Source organism: Labeo rohita, chromosome 23 (genome assembly GCF_022985175.1).
Source record: "Labeo rohita strain BAU-BD-2019 chromosome 23, IGBB_LRoh.1.0, whole genome shotgun sequence".
Classification (NCBI taxonomy): domain Eukaryota; kingdom Metazoa; phylum Chordata; class Actinopteri; order Cypriniformes; family Cyprinidae; genus Labeo; species Labeo rohita.
In genome coordinates this window covers 29,816,333-29,836,298 of record NC_066891.1, presented here as the reverse complement: position 1 = coordinate 29,836,298, position 19,966 = coordinate 29,816,333, and the positions used below count along the sequence as shown (strand labels likewise).

Below are 19,966 nucleotides of genomic sequence, written 5' to 3'. Positions count from 1 at the left end.
TTAATGATACAATGGGTATATTAGGGGTTGGTATAATTATGTTTCCTGTAGTTTTCTCAATTTGTTATTTAATGAAACTTTTTTTTTTATTTTTTTTTTTTAAGTATGCTTTATTTTCACTCATATAAAATATCCATAGTCTTTCCAGTGGTCTCATGCCTACATGAGCATTATATGAGGAGTTCATTTGCAAAAACAGGTAACTCCAAAAAAATCATGTTTTTTCATTATGTATTCCTGTTCTCAATCTAACTGCAGTTAGGTTATTTTAATTAAGTAAAAATAATTCAAAAATACATCTAACACAATAAAAATGAAAACGTAATGAAAAACAATTTTTGAACATTTTAAAAAGCTGAGTTATCTGTTTTTGCAAATAAACTCATTTATAAAGCACAGATTATAGGAGGCACATGTGCATCACAAAACAAAGTGTATTTGACTGCGTGCTGAATGATAATAATGCAAAGAAACAACACTACATACAAATATTTATTTTTCATCATGATCACGGTCATTGCAAAGCTACTAAACACAACAGTAATGCTGTTACAGTGCAATAATATTCAGTTGTGGCAGAAATTAACAATTGTGTCCATTAACAGAAAGCTCACTTCACTTTTAAATAATCAACTGATTGTCCCTCAGAAAAATGTGCGTGAACTAAAACGTATTTCACTGTTTATGCATTACAATTATATACATCAACAAATTGGCATCCACAATTCAAAATAAAACTGTAAAAGGAAATAATTATGGCATATATTAAACTACATCTGAAAGCATATTACATAACTGTAGGGAAATCCATCATATTTACCTCATATTTTGCAACGGACATTCTCTCTGCTTCATTCATTTCAGAGAGTTTGCTTAATGATTCAAGGATGTTTTGATTGGCTAATAAAATAAGACCATTACCATTTTGTTACCAACACACCCTCAATAATCAGTATGAAATTCATTCGTAAACGGGAGCATTTACTCGTGTAACATTCACTTCAAGTAACATTTACTTACATTTGTAAAGATACTTCTTTGTGAAGACTTCAAGAGACCTTGCAAGGTCTTGCAAGATATGAAAAAACCCTTTCACTGGCCTTTTTTCTGACACAATCCTCAAATAACTACTAATTCTGATAAGAAAAAGTCATAAAATATACAGTAGAAGTTAAAAGCTCGGACACACTTGACTGAATTTGTCCCTTGTGATCTTATGCGTGAAGAACAAGCAGCTAGCAGGCGTTCAGCACACACAAAACGCCTTCAATACTGTTTATTTGAGCATCCCAAGAAGAACCTCATGAGGTTTTTTTGAGAGAAGAGGGCTCAAATGGATTCTAGACGAAGGCTGGCGATTGACTAAGCACGAATATTTTGATTTGTTTGACATTTTCTGGTCGATACATAATTGCACGCTTTCTTTTGTGTCATTTCACAGTTTTGATGACTTTACCATAATTCCACATTGTGAAAATAATAATAAATAATGAGTAGGTATGTCCAACTGTTTTGACACATACCATGTTGGAAGAATAGCTCACCTCAAAATAAAAATGTGCTCACAGCTCAGACCATCCAAGATGTAGAGGAGTTTGTTTCGTCATCAGAACAGATTTGGAGAAATTTTGCATTACAAAACATTGACAAAAATAGCTGGACTGGATTACTTGTGGATTATTGTTATGTTTTTATCAGCTGTTTGGACTCTCATTCTGATGGCACCCATTCACTGCAGAGGATCCACTGGTGAGCAAATGATGCAATGCTAAATTTCTCCAAATCTGACAAAGAAACAAACTCATCTACATTTTGGATGACCTGAGAATGAGTACAATTCATATTTATCTGGTCATGTGTGATAACACACCAGTTCTTGAACTAACGAGCTCTTGAAATCATTAGGTAAAATCGTTTATTTGTCCTCATGTGTGTGCATTTTTCTCTGTGTTTGTGGCGGGGTAGCAGTGAGCAGCTCATTTCCATCTACCGGACATGGTCCCTCTATTTTGGATATCAACTCTGTCCTCAGAACTCTGAAAACTCATCACGTCCCCATTTAGTGCACAGTGTGTGTACAGCAGAGTGTGTGTGAATCTATGGCATGGACATGGACAGCGCGGAGGCGTCAGTGCTTCGCGGGTCCTTCACACCGATAATCAGGTCGTTGGTCCTCCGGGTGCCTTCTACCAATGAGATGATGTCCACCTTACGCACATCGTGACCCTTCTGTGTCAGAGACTTCACATCCGCCTCAAGAAATTTAGCTGGACGGAGAAAAAAAACGAGCGTTAAAGTGTAATTCCACCCTTAAAATCACACATCTACAGTCATGGGATCATCATAAATCAAAAATGCTTTGGGGGTTTTGCTCTGAACGGTCATTTAAAGACTCGCATATGACACTTTCCTCATAAAGGATACAAAACAGGGCTTGACACCCTAGGAATGCATTTTTTTTTTAAGAAACTGCACTTAACATTTACTGAATTTTGCATGTACCCTAAGGGTTGTCAATTCAAAACTGTATTAGCATTGGTTTTAATCTCTGTTATGGAGTTTGCAGTGTTTGCAGCAATGTTATGCGTATATAACATTGCTGCAAACACTGCAAACTTCAAAATAGTCAAGTTTAGTCAAGTAAAATTGAAAATTGAGATTGAATTGACAAGCTAAGGTCAATATAAATAAATAAACAAATATATATATATATATATATATATATATATATATATATATTTATATATATAAATAAAAAATGCAATGTGCATGTATAAATAAAATTTAAAACCCTAATTTGTGCTATTTTGTTCATTTCAAGCATTAAAAAAAAATGTCTGCAGTTGTTGATTAAATCCTATATATTAAAATATATATTTCTGATGCATTTTTTATTAGAATTTCTTTACTAACACTGGTGAACGGTTATGATTGATGTTACAGATTGTGTATTAATTAAAAAAGAGAGAGATTATTTATTATTTGCCTTTCCTAGAAAGCATTTCAAATTCCCTGTCTTAAATGTTCAGTGTTTACCATATACACTAAATGCTCAAATGTTTTGAGTTAGTAAGTTTTTTTTCTTTTTAAATTATTATTCATTAAATTTAATTAAATCAAAAGAAATTAATATTTTTATTCAGAAAGGATGCATTAAACTGCATAATCACTTTTCATCACTGAAAGTCATCAGAAATGTTTCTTGAGCAGCAAATCAGCATATTAGACTGATTTTCTACTGGGGTAAAGATGCTGAAAATTCAGCTTTGATCACGGGAATAAATCACCTTAAAATACATTCACACAAAAAACAGCTATTTTAAATTGTAATCATTTTGATCAAATAAATGCAGCGCTAGTGAGCAAAAGAGACTTCTTTCAGAAACATAAACCATGTCACAACACATTTGGGCATTATTAAAAATTTTAAAAAGAACACACTATACACTACATTAAAGAAAACTTAACTCTTAAATAAAATTCAGGGGAAATGAAAGTAAATGGCAGATAACTTACAGTCCACCAGCAGGGTGTTGTTTTGGATGAGAGGGTGCAGTCTGCCGTAGGACACACTGTCACTCATGTTATTGCGTGATGACAAAACATTAATCAAAACCTGCAAAAAACACCACAATGTGAGCTCACTGCTAATGTACACTGATGTTAGTAACTGAATTAAATGTGCTAGTGTTCATCAGCTCACCTGCGTGATACCGCTCAGCGCCCTGTCGCCATTAGAAGAGCCCAGTGCGACGTAGGTGCCGCACAGCCCTATGGACGGCCTCACCGCGATGGGCGTCAAGAAGGAGGCTGGCCTCTTTCCCGGCTCAACGGTGTTACGCTGTTGATAACAAACAACATGTTACAATCCTGACACATATCACTTACTGTAAAAAAAAAAAAATATTTGAATGGTAAAAGCTTGCTAATTTATTAACCGTAAGTTCAGGAGTGTCCAGACTTGATTTGTAATAACTATTATGACTGTTCCGTGCATTTTTTTAAAGGTATTATTATTTTACGGCTTTCAGATTTCATTTTTTGTGGCAAGTATCAGTGTTATATAGAGTGCCTTGCAAAAGTATTCATACCCCTTAATTTTCCCCCCCACATTTTATGTTGCAGCTTTATGTTAAACTTCTTTAAATTACTTTTTAAATTACTAATTTTTACTAATCTACACTCCATACACCATAATGGCAAAGCACAAAAAAGGTTTGTAACAACTTTGCAAAATTATTAGAAATAAAAAACTGAAATGATTCCATTGCATAAGTATTCATACCCTTATATGGGACACTTGAAAATTTCGCCCATTGCTTTTAGATGTTACTACACTTTGAGTGGAGTTAAACTGTGTGAAATTCAAGCCACAGATCAGGGGAAGAGTTCAGAAAAAAATCTGCTGCACTGAAGGTTCACAGAAGCATGTACACCCTGTTACCCTTAATGGATGACTCTTGGAACAACCAGGACTCTTCCTCGAGCTGGCCTCCTGGCCAAACTAAGCAACTGATGGAGAAGGGCTCTGGTTAGAGTGGTGACCAAAAAGCTGATGGTCACTCTAGTTGAGCTCCATGATCATATGTGGAGATGGAAGAAACCTACAGAAGGACAAACATCACAACAACACTCCACCAATCCAATCTTTATGGTGGTGTGGTAAGACTCAATCCTCTTCTCAAAGACGACACATGAAAACACACTTGGAATTTGCAAAAAAGAACTTAAAGGACCCTTAGAAAAAGACTCTCTGTTCTGATGAACCTCAATTCCAAGCATCATGTTTGAAGGAAACCAGGCACTGCTCATCATCTGAACAGTACCAACCCAAAAGTAAAGTGTGCTGGTAGCAGCCTTAAGCTGTAGGGCTGTTTTTCAGCGGCAGGGACTGAGGAACTCAGAGTAGGAAAAAAACGCTAAATGTACCAAAATACTGAGATAGCCTTAATGAAAACCCAGTCCAGAGCATTCAGAACCTCAGACTGGGCAGAAGGTTCATCTTCCAACAGAACAATGATCCTAAACAAACAGCAGGAGAGGCTTATAGACAACTCTGTGAATGTCCTTGGGTGGCCCAACCACAGCCTGGGCTTGAACCCAATCAAACATTTCTGGAAAAACCTGAAAATTTCTGCCAACCCCCATCCAAGCTGACAGAGCTTGAGAGGTGAAGAGGTGAGGAGAAGAATGGCAGATAACTGCCAAATGCAGATGTGCAAAGCTTGTTGCATCATACTCAAAAAGACTTGAGGCTGTAAAGGTGCTTCAACTAATTACTGAGTTAAGGGTATGAATACGTATACAATGTACTTATTTCAATGCGTTTTATTTTCAATAAATTTAAAAAAAGTTGTCCCAAATCTGTTTTTTTTGCTTTGTCATTATAGTGTATGGAGTGTAAATTGATGTTGGGAAAAAAAGTAATTTAAAGCAGTTTAACATAAGCCTGCAACAGAACAAAAATGTGAAAAAATTAAGGGGTATGAATACTTTTGCAAGGCACTGAATGCCCAATGAAGCTGCTTTTTTTTGTTTGTTTTTTTGAACAGAATAAAACCTAATCTTAAAGTGTGGCTTATGTGCACCACAGTGACCAACAGTTCATGCCTTTTCTTTTTTTTTGACTGTGCAATATAAACTGTAAATGCCAACCACTTAGGGTTGAAGATGAACTCTGTTGGACAGTGGCCCTCCAGGAACAGGTTTGCACACCCTGCTATAAAAGATCTAATGGGACATTTCACAAAGTCATCCTGTAATTTACAGGGAAAAACAGTAAAATGCCACTCCCAGTATTTTCTGAGTGAAATTATACTTTCTCGTTGCAATAACTGTTGCTTCATTTTGCACATTGGGGTTTTGCTGACACGCCTTTGTGAGAGAGTTTCAGAGAAAGGGAATGTGTAGGCATCTAGGCTTACCAGATTAAAAGCAGCTGAGCCGTGGGTTTTATTGGGCCAAGAGAAGTCCAGCATCTGACTGTTCAGGAGAATCCCAGAGGGCGTCACGATGCGGCTTCCAAATGGACGGTTTAGTGAGCTAAGAACAGAGTAAGCATTAATTAACTCAATGCAATCAAAAATGTATTTAGCAAGGGCAGAAGTGTCCAATCCTGCTCCTGGAGGGCCACTTCCTTCAGCACACCTGTATGGATGTTCCGAGTGAGTCCCCGATTACCAGGATTGATTGTGATTGATTGGTGTTGGAGCTAAACTCTGCAGGACAGTGGGTCCCCATGAGCAGCACTGGACACCCCTAATATTGGGGTTTACATATATACAAAAACTATTACGGCCCGCTAATGTAACTCACCTCATAACAGACACAATCAAGTCATCGGTGCCCATGATCATGAGCTGGCTGGCCACAGCGCCCTCCTGCAGCTCGTATGACGGGGTGTAGTGCTCAGCCGCTGACGCCTGTGAATCACTGATCTTCTGCCGGAACGCAGCAGCTTGGCTTTTACTGTCAGAGCCAGCGAAAGTTATAGAAGCAGTTCAGAAACACACTATAAACAATCTGATCACTGCTGTTGAAATAAACTGTTAATCGAATAATCACCTAAGCATCTGCGTCACCAACTCAGAAACCGATGAATCGAACATGGTGTCTCCCAGTCCACTGGCTTGAGACAAAGCAATCTTCAGAGACTATATGTGGAAGAAATAAAACGAACAGGAATATTTGTGCATGAGGAAGTGTGCTGTTGTGCATCAGGGTTATCAAAAAAAAGTTAACTTGAAATAAAATACATTAAAATAAATAAATAAATAAACTTATTAATTTAGCTTTATTTATTTTAGCTAGCTGGCAAGGCAGCATTTCTCATTTTCATTTAGAAATCTGATTATTAGATACAAATACTATTATCCATAAATACATATTGTACTTTAAGGCGAGACACTGCAGGTGAATAGGGTAAAAAAATAAAAAATAAAAAAATTGGTTATCACCTTACTTGCCCTGTTGATTGATTACATTTATAATTCAAACATTTTTTGTATTACACGTTTTCTAAAATGTTAGGTTTAAATATGCAAATGATGTATTATTTTATAAAATATGCGCTAATTTGCATACATTTCTAGAACATAAATCTAGACACTGCATGAAGCCAGTTTCAAAATTATTAAATTTTTTGGACATATTAGAGTCAAATGTTTTTATACAGGGTATTTTGGGTATCTCATTTTGTCACTCCACAATTCAGAAAACAATATTTTCACATTTTTCGAGGGGAATAAAATGTTGTATATAATCAAGCAAATTATATCTGAACAAATCCCTCTGAAAAAAGCTTCAGGATATAGACAGGAATAAAAATGTAAAGTTTGGTGTGTGTAAATGTTACTGAAGTGGAGATTTATGGCTCAGCATAGAAGAAAAAGCTAATTTTGGGAAAACAGCCTTTAAAAAAAATGTATTGTAACTGAAATCCATTGACACAAATAGATACGATGCTATAAAATAAACACTTGAAGGAGTAGTCCACTTTCAGAACAACAAGTTACAGATAATGTACTCACCCCCTTGTCATCCAAGATGTTCATGTCTTTCTTTCTTCAGTCGTAAAGAAATTATGTTTGGACAATGATTTTTGAAGTTTAGGGAGAAAATACGATTGTAGTTTTTCAACATACCCTAACTGACTTGAGCCAGAATACACAGAGTTCAGGGAGAGAAAGGCAAGACGAGCGTTTGAGATTAAAAAGTATTTAAATTTTATTATTTTTAATGAAAATAACCAATCGTTTCGCTAGATAGGACCCTTCTTCCTCGGCTGGGATCATTTACAACCGCATATGAGATCGAGGCACCATATCAGTCCATTATATGGAGAAAAATCCTGAAATATTTTCCTCAGAAAACAATTTCTTTACGACTGAAGAAAGAAAGACATTAACATCTTGGATGACAAGGGGGTGAGTACATTAGCAAGGAAGACTTCTCCTTCAGCAGTTTCTTTTAAATGTTTTGTTTACACTAGTCTGAAAAAACACTTTATGAAAAACCAAAAAGCCCAAAATCTCAAACTTGACAGGTGCAGTGTTTTTACCTGCAGTGTCTCTCCTTAAAGTCATAAATGAATGGAAATGTGAAGTGTGTTATGCTGGTTACAATACTGCAGTACCTCAGCTATCCAGTGGTAAATGTTGCTCCTGGACACCTGGTTTGTGATGTTAAATCCCTCCAGGATGTTGAGAGCGGACAGCAGGGCGGCTCCCGCGTGGGGCGGAGGAGGAACAAACACCTGGTAGCCTGTCGGTGCAAAATATTATTGAACCTTTCAGTTAAAATACTGCTCAGGTGCTCATCACTACAGGAGATGTTGAACTTTAACCGAGCAATCGATGGCTTGAAGAAAAGATTTTCCAAAACAAAATCCTAATTGTTACATTAACCCATGCAGCAGCAGCCTAGTTTCAATTTAGCTAATGATGTTTCCATAAAGCGATAAGTCACGAGAGACCATTATAGTGACTGTACCACAGAGAAAAGGTGTTCTTCAACCACTTAATATACTGAAATAAACCACTTAACCTACTTGAAAATAAAAATAAATAAATCATTTTCAACAAATGTTCAGTTTGTTTAGGCTTGCCAGGCAGGACAGGAGCTTGGCGCATTAATATATAATGTGTGGTCACAGGTGTGCTTTTTCACAACGGCTTCAAACACAGATCATCCAATGAGAAGTCAGGAAAGGAAGTGCCCGCTTTATGATTATCATTTGACCATCTGCATTTCATCCAACACCCTTAATAATTTACAAGGGAAAAGTATATCTTTATCATAATTCATGTGTCATCAGTCCAACTGCACAGCAGAAGTTTAGAGAAACAAGGCATAAATACTCTGAACAGAAGTAAATATTTATGTTGACTTATGATACACTGCATTTTGAAGAAAATTAAATTTGTATAGTCCCACAGAAAAGGACACCATCTGCACAGATGGATCTGTGGACCATTATTTAAGCATGTACTTAAGTACATAAAATATCTGTTATTTTAATACATTAGCACTACTTTAGCTACTTTAACTTTTACTCAGTCCATTTCTAAACAAACATCTTTACCTAAGCATGACGAATGTGTACTTAATAAAATTCAGCTGAATTGCCGCATAGTCAAATTTCCACCTGCAGTTCTTGTCTGCTCAGTTTGGAGAAGTCAGATACCAACAGTAATTATGCACTATTATGAAATTGATATAGGGTGAAGCAGAAGGGTTTTATTGCTCAACTGTTTGGTTTTTATGCGTCACAGCTTTGAAGGTCAATAGACTACTTCACCCAAACTACTGCATTTTTCTACACATCCAGAGTTTGTTTTAGAGCTGACTGGTAAAAAGTGATGTGTGTTTACCCTGGTAAATACTTTGCAGTGGCTTCTGTATGACAGTGGTGTAGTTTTTGAAGTCATCCTCTGTCAGCACTCCTCCTTTAGCTTGAACCTGGTCACAAAAACACAATAATATGAATATTATAACATGTTCTGTTATTAAACTATCAGTTATTGGTAGTACGAAAGAAAATAGCTACAAAAGCCAATGTTTGACAGATTTTAATGATCTGATGTTATTAAAAAAAACCCTCTAAATCTATTAAAATTTGTTTTTATTAATTCAGGGTTTCCACATGTTTTAAAAAACTTTAAATTGCTTTTCCATTAATTAAGGCTTTGAAAAGACTTAAAAGTCTAAAATTCATATGATCATGGCATTAATTTTTGTGAGGGATTGTTTCCTCATGCATTTCATTTTAAAGTGAAGTGAAAGCATAATTTCTGTGCTCCATGTTTTAGGTCGCTCAATATTCATTAAACAACATGCGGTAGATGGCAGTATGTGCTGCTTCATCTGTCAGTCACCCGAAGAAGAACTTTTTGTCATTTTGATTTTTTTGTAGCAATAAAAATCATTGAGTTCAGTCTGAGAACAGACAATACAACTAAAACTGAACACGGCTGCTCAATGCAGTGTGCTGAACCACAGTCACATCACATTTGATTTATCACGTGAAGAGAGTCGAGCTGACTGACAAGAAGAGAGAGGTGAGGAACACAAGACTATGGCAGAAGAGTTTCAAAACGAAATGCAAAAGCGCCTGTTTTAAAAATATTTTGAAAAGCCTGTTGACTTCTGGTGATAGTTAAAGTTTCATATTTATTTGGTTCCACACTGTTTGCTGATTTTTATTTATTTAACTGTGTAATTTTATATATATATATATATATATATATATATATGTATATATATTATATCAAGGTGTATGTCATGCTTCCAAGCTTTCTTATTAGGTTTGCTCTTATTTGTTCTACATTTCTTTTTTATTTGTTTACACAGTGTTTGCTGATTTTAAGTTTTATATGCCTATTTAAACTTTGTGTAAGTTATTATTTTATATTAGGCATATAACATGGTGTACTTTTATTTTTTTTTTTAATAAAAGTTTGTTATGTTAATTTAAAGGGGTCATCGGATGCAAAGTTCACTTTTACATGCTGTTTGAACATTAATGTGTGTTGTCAGTGTATGTACAAATCTACCCTATAATGATAAAAATCCATGCAGTGGTTTTTAATTAATCTGTAAAAATAATATCCACTTTTTCAAATCGAGTCATTCTCAGATGCCTGTCATTGTGGCGTCACACCCACAGACGCCGCTCCCACGATAGTTGATTGACATGAGTGTTTTACCTCAGATCAGCTGTCACAGTCCGCCCTCTTTGTTTTGATGCCGGAGCAGGGATGTAAATTAGACAAGAATATCTCCAATTGAGCGACTTTGCAATCGCTTTTTCTAATAATGTGCTAGTTAGCAAGTTTAGCGGCTAAACGCGACTAAAGTAAACAGGCTCGTCTCTCCACAGAGAGAAGAGAGGGGCGGGGCGAGCAGAGCTCATTTGCATTTAAAGAAGCCTCGACCAGGATGAGATGATTTTTGCAGAGCTGATTTTGACAAGGTAAAAAGGGTGTTGTTTTACACTACCATCAAGAATTTTTAACCAAAGTATATTATAGACTTTTCATTAAGACCCTAAAGAATCATATCAACTTGTGGAAAATGGGCATCCGATGACCCCTTTAAAAATGAAAGTAAAATGTGCACAACGCTTTTACAAGCTACTTAAAACCGAAGGAAAGTGAAGTAAAGAGGGAAAACTCAAATTAACTAAAAACAAACAATTGCTAGACATTGAATTGCTGCTAAGAAAGTGAAAGTAAAACTCAAAGTATATGTAGAGAATATATTGCTGTATTGTTTTCCCTTCGATTTTTTCAACCCTCATACAACCTGCAGAAACCTTGTAATTGAAACAAAGTTAAAGGAGAAGTTCACTTCCAGAACAACAATTTACAAATAATTTACTCACGCCCTTGTCATCCAAGTTGTTCATGTCTTTCTGTCTTCAGTCGAGAAGAAAGTATTTTTTTTGAGGAAAACATTTCAGGATTTTTCTCCGTATAATCATTGGTGCCCCGATTTTGAACTGCCAAAATGTAGTTTAAGCACAGCTTCAAAGAGCTCTAAATGATCCCACCTGAGGAAGAAGTGTCTTATCTAGCGAAACAATCTGTCATTTTTTTCAAAAATAAAAATGTGTATACTTTTTAAGCACAAAAACTCGTGTAGCACAGGCTCTGGGATGTGTGTCCACGATGCTACGAATCATGTCTAAGTTCATCGTCTGTGTACTCCGGCTCAGAAAGGTAGAGTATGTTGAAAAACTCCATCTCATTTTGTCCTACAACTTCAGAATCGTCCAACATCGTTGTACCTTTTTGTTTGTAAACAGCATTTGACTTACTTGCACTTTCTTAGTCTTTGCGCATTCGCTTTGTAAACACTGGGTCTGTAGTTCCACATGACCTTTCGACGTGATTCAATAGTACGTAGAGTTTATTTTACCAAAAAAAGACTGATTGTTTTCTCTAGAAAAGACCCTTCTTCCTCGCCTGGGATCATTTAGAGCCTTTGAAGCCGCATTTAAACTGTATTTTGGAAGTTCAAATTTGGGACACCAATGAAGTCCATTATATGGAGAAAAATCCTGAAATGTTTTCCTCAAAAACCATAATTTCTTCACGACTGAAGACAGAAAGACATAAACATCTTGGACAACAAGTGGGTGAGTAAATTATCTGTAAATTGTTGTTCTGGAAGTGGACTTCTGCCTTAATAAAAGTTTAAGCTGAAGTACTAAAATGACCAAACTGAAATCAAAGAAAAGTGAAATTAAAATTAAACTTGAAATGTTAAACAATAAAGAAATAAAATAAAAGCACATGAAATTAAACTAAAACTAAAATGAAAACTGAAAATAGCAAATTAAAATGATTAATAAACACTATAATAATATAATAATATTATTAAAATAACACTGGCGATGTACCGCTGATGTCATTTCCTGAGTCAGATTCCCATTGTAGAACTCTGAGATCCCATTGGCTGCAATCTTGTCCAAAATAGCAGCTAAATCCAGGCGTTTAGCGAAGAGTCCCGCGAGTGGAGCCTGACCGTTTGGCAGGAACAAATCTCTGAATGCTTTCGACACATTCTGCTCCTTCACTTCAGACAATGCATCAGCTGTGAAAGATGATGCGAGTTAATACCAAACTACTTAAAATTTAACAAAAAAAAGACATGTACTTTCTTACTACACATTCCTTCCTGTCTTATAGTGCATGATTCATCAGCTGATAATCAACATGCAGTAACCTCTGAAACAGAATTTCTTTTCAGCTGAAGTCACAAAGCTTCTTATTTTTTCCAGACATTTTCTATGGAAGTGTAAAAGACACACGTGATGAACGCTCACCCAGCTCATGCGTCACATTGAATCCAGTCCTCGCCACATCTGCTGCCATAGTGATGACGTCTTTCCACGCCATTCTAGACGAACCAGAAAAGCTACAATGTAAAGCTAGTTTTACATACACCATCCATCATTAACACTTGTGCCGTGTTGAAAATCCTGTGTCTAATTTGGTGTTCCTCGTTAAAAATTACCAGCCTTTTAAACTGCTTGTAAATCTCCCATTATGCTACAATGAAATACTGTATTAAATCCTTTTATCAGATTAGCACAGTAGGTCTCACTGAGATTATGCACCTTTGTGTGAAAAAAAAAGTTCACTCAAAAATATTTTTTTTCTTTTATCATACCTTGTGTACGCAAAGTCGGTGCATTTAGTCCAATGCAATAACATTAACCTGCATTTTCTGAGAAAAAAATTCTATCCTACCCAGTCAAAATGAGGGGAATTGTGGGGACATTATCATGCCCTTAAACACAATATGAAGCATGATTGGTTGCTTTACTTGTCCGTCATATGGCCTCCTGGGCAGTCCTTGGCTATTCAAAGCGGACAAGTTTCCCAGACCTTCTGCTGTCAGTCTAAACTTACTGGGACTACACAGCTGTGTCTTGAACTGTACCTTCCATAGAGCTGATGAGCTTGATGCAATCCACTGATCATGCCGGGAACAGCCACTAACAGACCTGACTAACAGACAGAAACAAAGACGCACGTTACTCTACAGCAAGCACAGTGCAGATATTGTGCTTGTGAAGACACCTGCACTTATTAATTCGCTTCGGATTTTAAATATCATCATATGATGCACTTAAATACAAGATGAAAGCAGATGAAAATAAACATTTACCCTTTGATTAACACGTAACATCATGTCCTCATGAATTCCAGAGGGTGCCGTCTCACGGAAGTCAATGACCCGGCTCTCATTCCTGCGGATGTCATGGACGAGCATCACGCCACCACTGGAAAGAGCACAAGACAGTCACTTACTGTTTCTGATTCATCAGCCACAAAATCAATTTCTCCATCCCTGCACGTGTGCCTTCCTACAAAACTTTGTACAAGATTCCTAGAATTTTTCACCAGTGAATTTCCATGACTGTTCCAGTTATGAGTGAAAAAGGATGGAAGGGGATGTTTTAAAAAAAAATCTTTAACAGAGATTTCTGGCCAGACATTTAAAATGACAGATTTAAACAATTACACCAAAAATGGACATTGTACATAGACACTGTTTCACGTTAAATTGTGAGCAAGTTTTACTCTACACAAACACTCACAATATTTTACAGCAGTTAAGAGGTGCTGCAGCAATGTACAGTATGAGAACAATGTGGGTTTTTTTTTGTAAAAATGGTAAATTAGCATAAAATAAACAGACAGTTTTAAACAGACTTAAATAAAACATTTAAGAAATGATACATAAAGGAGACCTTGTGCACTTGGCAAATACTCACAGAGATATTTAAAAATATATATACACTACACACACCCACACAAAACATTCCCCAAATATTTTTTTTTTTTTTTTTTTTGGTTTTGCTAATATTTTTTTTTTCTGAGGATAGATGGTATAGTGATGAAAGCCAAAATAATAAATTAAATATTAAGTATTAAGTATTAAGTATTATCATGGAGTCAAATTACAGAGGTGTAAAAAATGACTTCAGAAAGATGGCAGCATCATGTTATTTTTACACAGAGATTGGTAGGTCTGTTAGTAAAATTTGTTGACTTTATCAATCTTTGTTGCATTATGTGCCAATGGTGACCATTCAAAAATGGGGAAACAGCACTTTTCAAGTTTTTCTCCAAAGTTTGCATGAAAGTTTTTAACTAATGCCCTTTCAGACTTTGGGTCTTAACAAACTTTCCTTTTGGCATCTTCATTTTTAAGGTGTTGTATGGTTCAGTTCCAGAAAACTGGAGTTTAAATTTTTCTACAGGGGGAAAACATTAAATTCTACACATTTTCAATAGTGCACAACCAAATGTGAGTCAGTCTGCAAAAATATGAGGCTTCTTTTCTTTTAAAGAGGAATGTCTGAAGAACAAATACTCTTTAAACTAGAGATGGATATTGTTTCCTTCTGTCAAAACATTGCATTGAACATACCAGTCTGAGTGCCATAAATGTTCTTTTTCCAAAGTTTGCATGCCTATAACTCAAGAAGTATTAAAGATATCACAATATGATTTTAGATTCAAGTTCATAATGAACTTTTCTTTTGGGATCTTACATTTTCAAGGCCCTACATCATTTAGTCTTAGAGATGTGGGGATCTCAATGAGGCTCTATGTGGTGATTGTTGATTTTTACCCATTTTTAGGGGTTGAAAACCAAATGTTGGTCACTTTGTATACATACATGTGATACATACATGTAAAGAACAATGTCTGAAGAAGAAATAATGTTGAAATTAGAATTGTATCTTGTTTCCTTCCATCAAAACAACTGCATAGAACATACCTGTCTAAGTGCTAAAATGCACTGAAATGGTCAAGCTGAGGCACATTACCTTGCTTTTTGTAGTCTATTCATAAGATTCTATGTTTGAATCAGTTTCAGGGATATTCGGAAGAAGGGATTTTGTTTGTTCATTTTAACAGCTTCTCAAGCTACCAAGAGTTTAAACATGCAAGTGTGGTTGCTTTTGTCAAACAATGAATTCACATCAATAAACCAAAATTTACCTCAGCTGGATTAAGTATTAGAATTTATTTTTCTTTTTTATCATTACAAAATGTGAAGCATAGTTATAGATCGAAGAAAGTATCTACTGCTAGGGTACATCTGGCACAATCACTACTAACACTGAAGGCCTGTAGCTCAAAAAGTATTAAAGATATCTTAATACACTTTTAGATATTGGGTCTTAACAAACTTTCCTTTTGGCACCTTTATTTTTAAGGCCCTACATGGTTCAGTTTCAGAGATACTGGAGCTTCAATATGGCTCCAGGAGTAGACATTTTAAGTGGTCAAAAACCAAATGTGGGTCAGTTTGCAAAAATATGAGACTTCTTTTCTTTTAAAGAGGAATGTCAACACTGTTCAGAGATGTATCTCATTTCCTTCTCTCAAAACACTGCATTGAACATACCTGTCTGAGTGTCATAAATATTCTTTTTCCAAAGTTTGCGTGCCTATAACTCAAGAAGTATTAAAGATATTCCAATATGATTTTAGCTTCTAGTTCTTAATAAACTTTTCTTTTCAAGGCCCTACATCGTTCAGTCCTAGAGATATGGGGATCTCAGTGAGGTCCAGATTATTGAATATTACCCATTTTCAGTGGTTGAAAACCAAATGTAAACAAAGACTCCTGTTAAACACTGAACTAGCGCTCGTACCCGCCAATGCCCGAGGTGTGGGGATGGATGATGCCCAAGCAGAGTGAAGCGGCAATAGCGGCATCAACGCTGGACCCTTGTTTGCCCAGAACGTCAAAGCCCAGAGACGTGCAGCGGGCCACATCCGTCACCACCGCGGCCTGATTATACACCTGAGGACAGAACACACTAAAATAAGGAATAATTCTATTGGAATTCTTTCAAATATTTTATCTAGTGTGATCAGACAGAACAGTAAAAACACACCTGTGGGTCTCCAAAGTAGATCTGCATTATGAGGGCCACGGTGACCCCCGTGGCGAAGGTCAGGCAGGCGGTGATGATGACGGTCAGCCCATCACGTGTACAAGCACAATCCTGTGCCAGCGGGTCTCTGCTGGTCTCTCTTAGTGGAGACACGTCCTGACTGGCCAAGTCAGAGGCAGAGGAGGGCAACCGCTGCAGTCGGGCTGACTTCAGAAACAGATCAGGGTCTACACACAGAGACAGGACAGAATTTAGGCCACTATGTGGGAGACTACATCAGACAGCACTATGATCAAACGCATTACCTGTGTCCTGCTCACTGAGAAAGTTATCATCGTCTTTACGTGATTTGAGCGTGTTGTCGGCTGAAACATCATCTTCTGGTAGTCTGGGGAAGCTGGTGATGCTCATGTAGTCCACAGGTGAGTACGCACTGCTCAGAGCCGCATCCTTCTCAACCACCGTCACTCCCGTATCGGCTGCCGGAGTGTACATGATTTACCTGAAATCACCAATACATATAAAGGACCTGAATTCAACACAATTCTGCATTCATTGTGCTGGAAATTCATATCACAATCATCAGCTACAGCATATCAAGTTCTGCAAGGTCGAGGTATTTTCTCATCTACTCACTAGTCACTTTCTTAGCCTCACTGTGTTCATAAATGTGCTCTTGCAAACTATTCTATGTCAAACTTTCAGTGAAAATTGTTTTTTAAAGTTGCTTGATGTCAACTTGATGGAAGTTGTCTTTGGTGTAGTTCATTTCAAGGTAACATTTATTTATTTTATTATTATTTTTTTTACCTGTATTTAGGATCATACTTAATATTTAATTCACTAAACTGGCTTCCACAAAGCTGCTTTACAAGTTAAACTGAAGTTGTTTTGTAATTGATGAATTTTGCAGCATTAACACTGTTGTTTTATTGTGAAGCTGATTTAAAAAAAACTATTATACAACACACTATACGAGCCATTCTACAGAACTGGTGCAAACTGCTGTCCCCCAGCCAACCAAAAATAATAATAATAATAATAATAATAATAATAAATAGAAAAAAAAATTATTATATATATATATATATATATATATATATATATACACACACACATTTTAAAAGCATTTACAAATTAAATTACAATATTTAAAATTACAATATTTAAATTATCAGTAAGCTTAATATATATAAAATCATCATTTAGTAGGTACTTTCAATTGGGAGGTGGCTGTCCCGAACCCTAACCCACAATTCACCTTATGAAAATGATATTGTAATAACTTGTGCATTTTATTCCACTGTTTATTTTAAAAAATATCCTTTTCATTTGGTAAAAAGTAAAGTAAAAAAATGAATAAATAAAAAAAATCAATAAATAATTATATATATATATATATAATTTTTTTTTTTTTTTTTTTTTTGTATTAATTGCCACTACCGAAACATGTCGTCATTGTTTTGGTAATGACAAAAGGGAAGATGTAATTCCCCTATTATTTGGGGGAAATAAACTACATTTTAATCCAGTTATGCACTGTGTGTTAGTGTGTGTGTGTGTGTTTAGTATGTTTTTGAAATGATCAGTCACAACCGAAAAATGGGAAGTTTCGGATGCTATGATAGTGTTTGGTTCAATGTACATTTAAACTGATGAATAGTTAAGTTTGAAATCAGTATGATCAACTTGCATTTTAGAAAGAAAAACTGGATTCAAAATACAACAAATCTCATGAATCACACTTGAAATATTGTTAAAATGTAACTGTTATTGATTTACCTCTGAAAAAATTAATAAAATAGCAAAATAAAATAAAATAAAATACAATACAATCTAGATGTAAGCAAAATCTTTTTGCATATTTTGTTTATTCCAAGATGTTTCCAACTCTGACTTTGCACCAATTCTGTAGAATGGCTCATATAGTAAATGTGACTTCTCCAGAAGAAGGATCCGGGTTATACAGGATTTCGTATATCGACCTGTTAGCCACTTTTATTTGCCTTATTTTGACTGCATCTTTAAATACATGTCTATGGGCAGCTGACACGCAATTCTCCACCTCACACAATTTTAACACAGCATTTTGCTTCCCCTTTTATAACTATTGGGCATACAGTTTTTATTACCAGATTTATTGGTATACAATGCATTTTCAAAAATCTTCCATCACAGGACCATTTCAAACAAAGTAGTGCTGATTAAAATAGGCTAGTGAAAAAATAGTAATCTGTCAGACCTAAAATATATATTTCCACTAAGGCATTATTTTAACCTAAAATCGTAAAATTTTCCTTTTACCATAACTATGATGACTATTGACATTGTACCCTCAACTGAATTCAACACCAATCTGCAATCACATCACTTCCAGTGTAACATTGTAAATCAGGCCTCCATATTTTTTATTTATTGACAGCAGTAAAGGCCTGCTGGATGTTTGTTTATAGCTAATATCTACAGGATCGCTGCAGGCCTATAGGCGATACAGACAAAAGACAATCTATGTAAAACGACATAATAAAACACCTCGTCATACCATATACAGCAGGATGCGCTTATGAAGAGCCGCCGCTTCCTGGATGGATGAGTTTCCCCTCACAAATATATCTGTAGTGTTACAGATCACCACCGAAAATCCGCAAAATAATCAGTGTCGACTGCACGGATGCGGTGTATATACACGCGTTATTTGTAAAGCACACAATTAAAATAAGCCAGCGCACGCAACGCAGATGCGCGTTAAACAGCCGCTCACCGCGTCATCGATTAATTTCCATCCACTGTATTTACATCCGTGATCCGCAGATCAGAGCCGTGTGCTGTGAACTCTACAGCCGCTGATGTACACATTCGGTGTGTTTACACGGACACCGAGCAGAAAACCTGAAGGATCAGCTGACATCATCAACGCAATGTTAAAGACGCAGGTGCGCGGGCGTTCACACACGACGCGTCTTACGTTTTAAATAGCAAGACGGCACAAGGGTCATACAATGCTCTTGAGATGTTTTATTTGTTTATGTATTTATTATTACTATGTAGTATTTGTATTTTTAGCTTACACGCCGTTTTAAAAACGCGACGCAACGCCCAAAGACGCGCGTCTGGAGCTTTTGTTTAGACCAGCATGTAAACAGTAACACAAATGTTTTGAATCCAGCGTTTTCATCATACTTACATGTGCAATGCAATGTTCAGTTCCTTTGACACATATTAGTCCAGGTGAAGTAATACATTCATTTCTTGAAATGAATCAAACACTGCGCATGCGTCGCTCAGAGTGAAGAGAAGCGGATCCTGCTGAGCAGGTTCCTCAGCTCTCTGGAGAAGGTGTTTGTGTGTGTGTGCGTGTAATTAAATACATCAAACACACTTAGGTTTCTCAGGAATACGGACAGTGTCTGTGTAATTATTAAGTTTACACTGTAGCTAACCCTTATTTTTATGTAGCTGCATAAACAAAACAGTACTATTTGTCACTACAAAAACACATCATTAAATAAGAAGGGTTATACTGATCTGTTAAGATTT

At 36.1% G+C, this 19,966-nt stretch overlaps 1 protein-coding gene across 4 annotated transcripts; it reads right to left on the bottom strand.

The window, feature by feature from the left end:
• Window positions 1-479: 479 nt before the first annotated feature.
• Window positions 480-19,758, bottom strand: LOC127155084 (glutathione hydrolase 7). 4 transcript variants are annotated; one of them, XM_051097057.1, is made up of 17 exons: window positions 19,191-19,361; window positions 18,972-19,042; window positions 16,735-16,931; window positions 16,430-16,656; window positions 16,184-16,335; window positions 13,678-13,792; window positions 13,450-13,517; window positions 12,830-12,903; window positions 12,404-12,597; window positions 9,372-9,459; window positions 8,135-8,262; window positions 6,565-6,653; window positions 6,316-6,468; window positions 5,925-6,042; window positions 3,704-3,841; window positions 3,517-3,616; window positions 480-2,267 (listed from the first exon to the last, which is right to left on the bottom strand). In XM_051097057.1, the coding sequence occupies exons 3-17, from the start codon at window positions 16,922-16,924 to the stop codon at window positions 2,098-2,100; spliced, it is 2,004 nt and encodes a 667-aa protein (XP_050953014.1). In that variant the 5' UTR covers window positions 16,925-16,931; window positions 18,972-19,042; window positions 19,191-19,361; the 3' UTR covers window positions 480-2,097. The 4 variants fall into 4 exon arrangements, with proteins under 4 accessions (XP_050953014.1, XP_050953013.1, XP_050953011.1 ...); XM_051097056.1 differs by lacking the exons at window positions 18,972-19,042; window positions 19,191-19,361 and adding an exon at window positions 19,614-19,758; XM_051097054.1 differs by having other exon boundaries at window positions 18,972-19,361.
• Between the last annotated feature and the right edge of the window lie 208 nt (window positions 19,759-19,966).

What these genes read in the sequence shown, in the direction of transcription:
- LOC127155084 (XM_051097056.1), bottom strand. Translation starts at nt 16,924, where the DNA reads ATGTACACTCCGGCAGCCGATACGGGAGTGACGGTGGTTGAGAAGGAT. An exon ending in TCTACTTTGGAGACCCACAG is followed by an intron (nt 16,336 to 16,429) that starts GTGTGTTTTTAC and finishes TTCTGTCCTCAG; the next exon opens with GTGTATAATCAGGCCGCGGT. An exon ending in ACTGCAAAGTATTTACCAGG is followed by an intron (nt 8,263 to 9,371) that starts GTAAACACACAT and finishes TTGCACCGACAG; the next exon opens with GCTACCAGGTGTTTGTTCCT.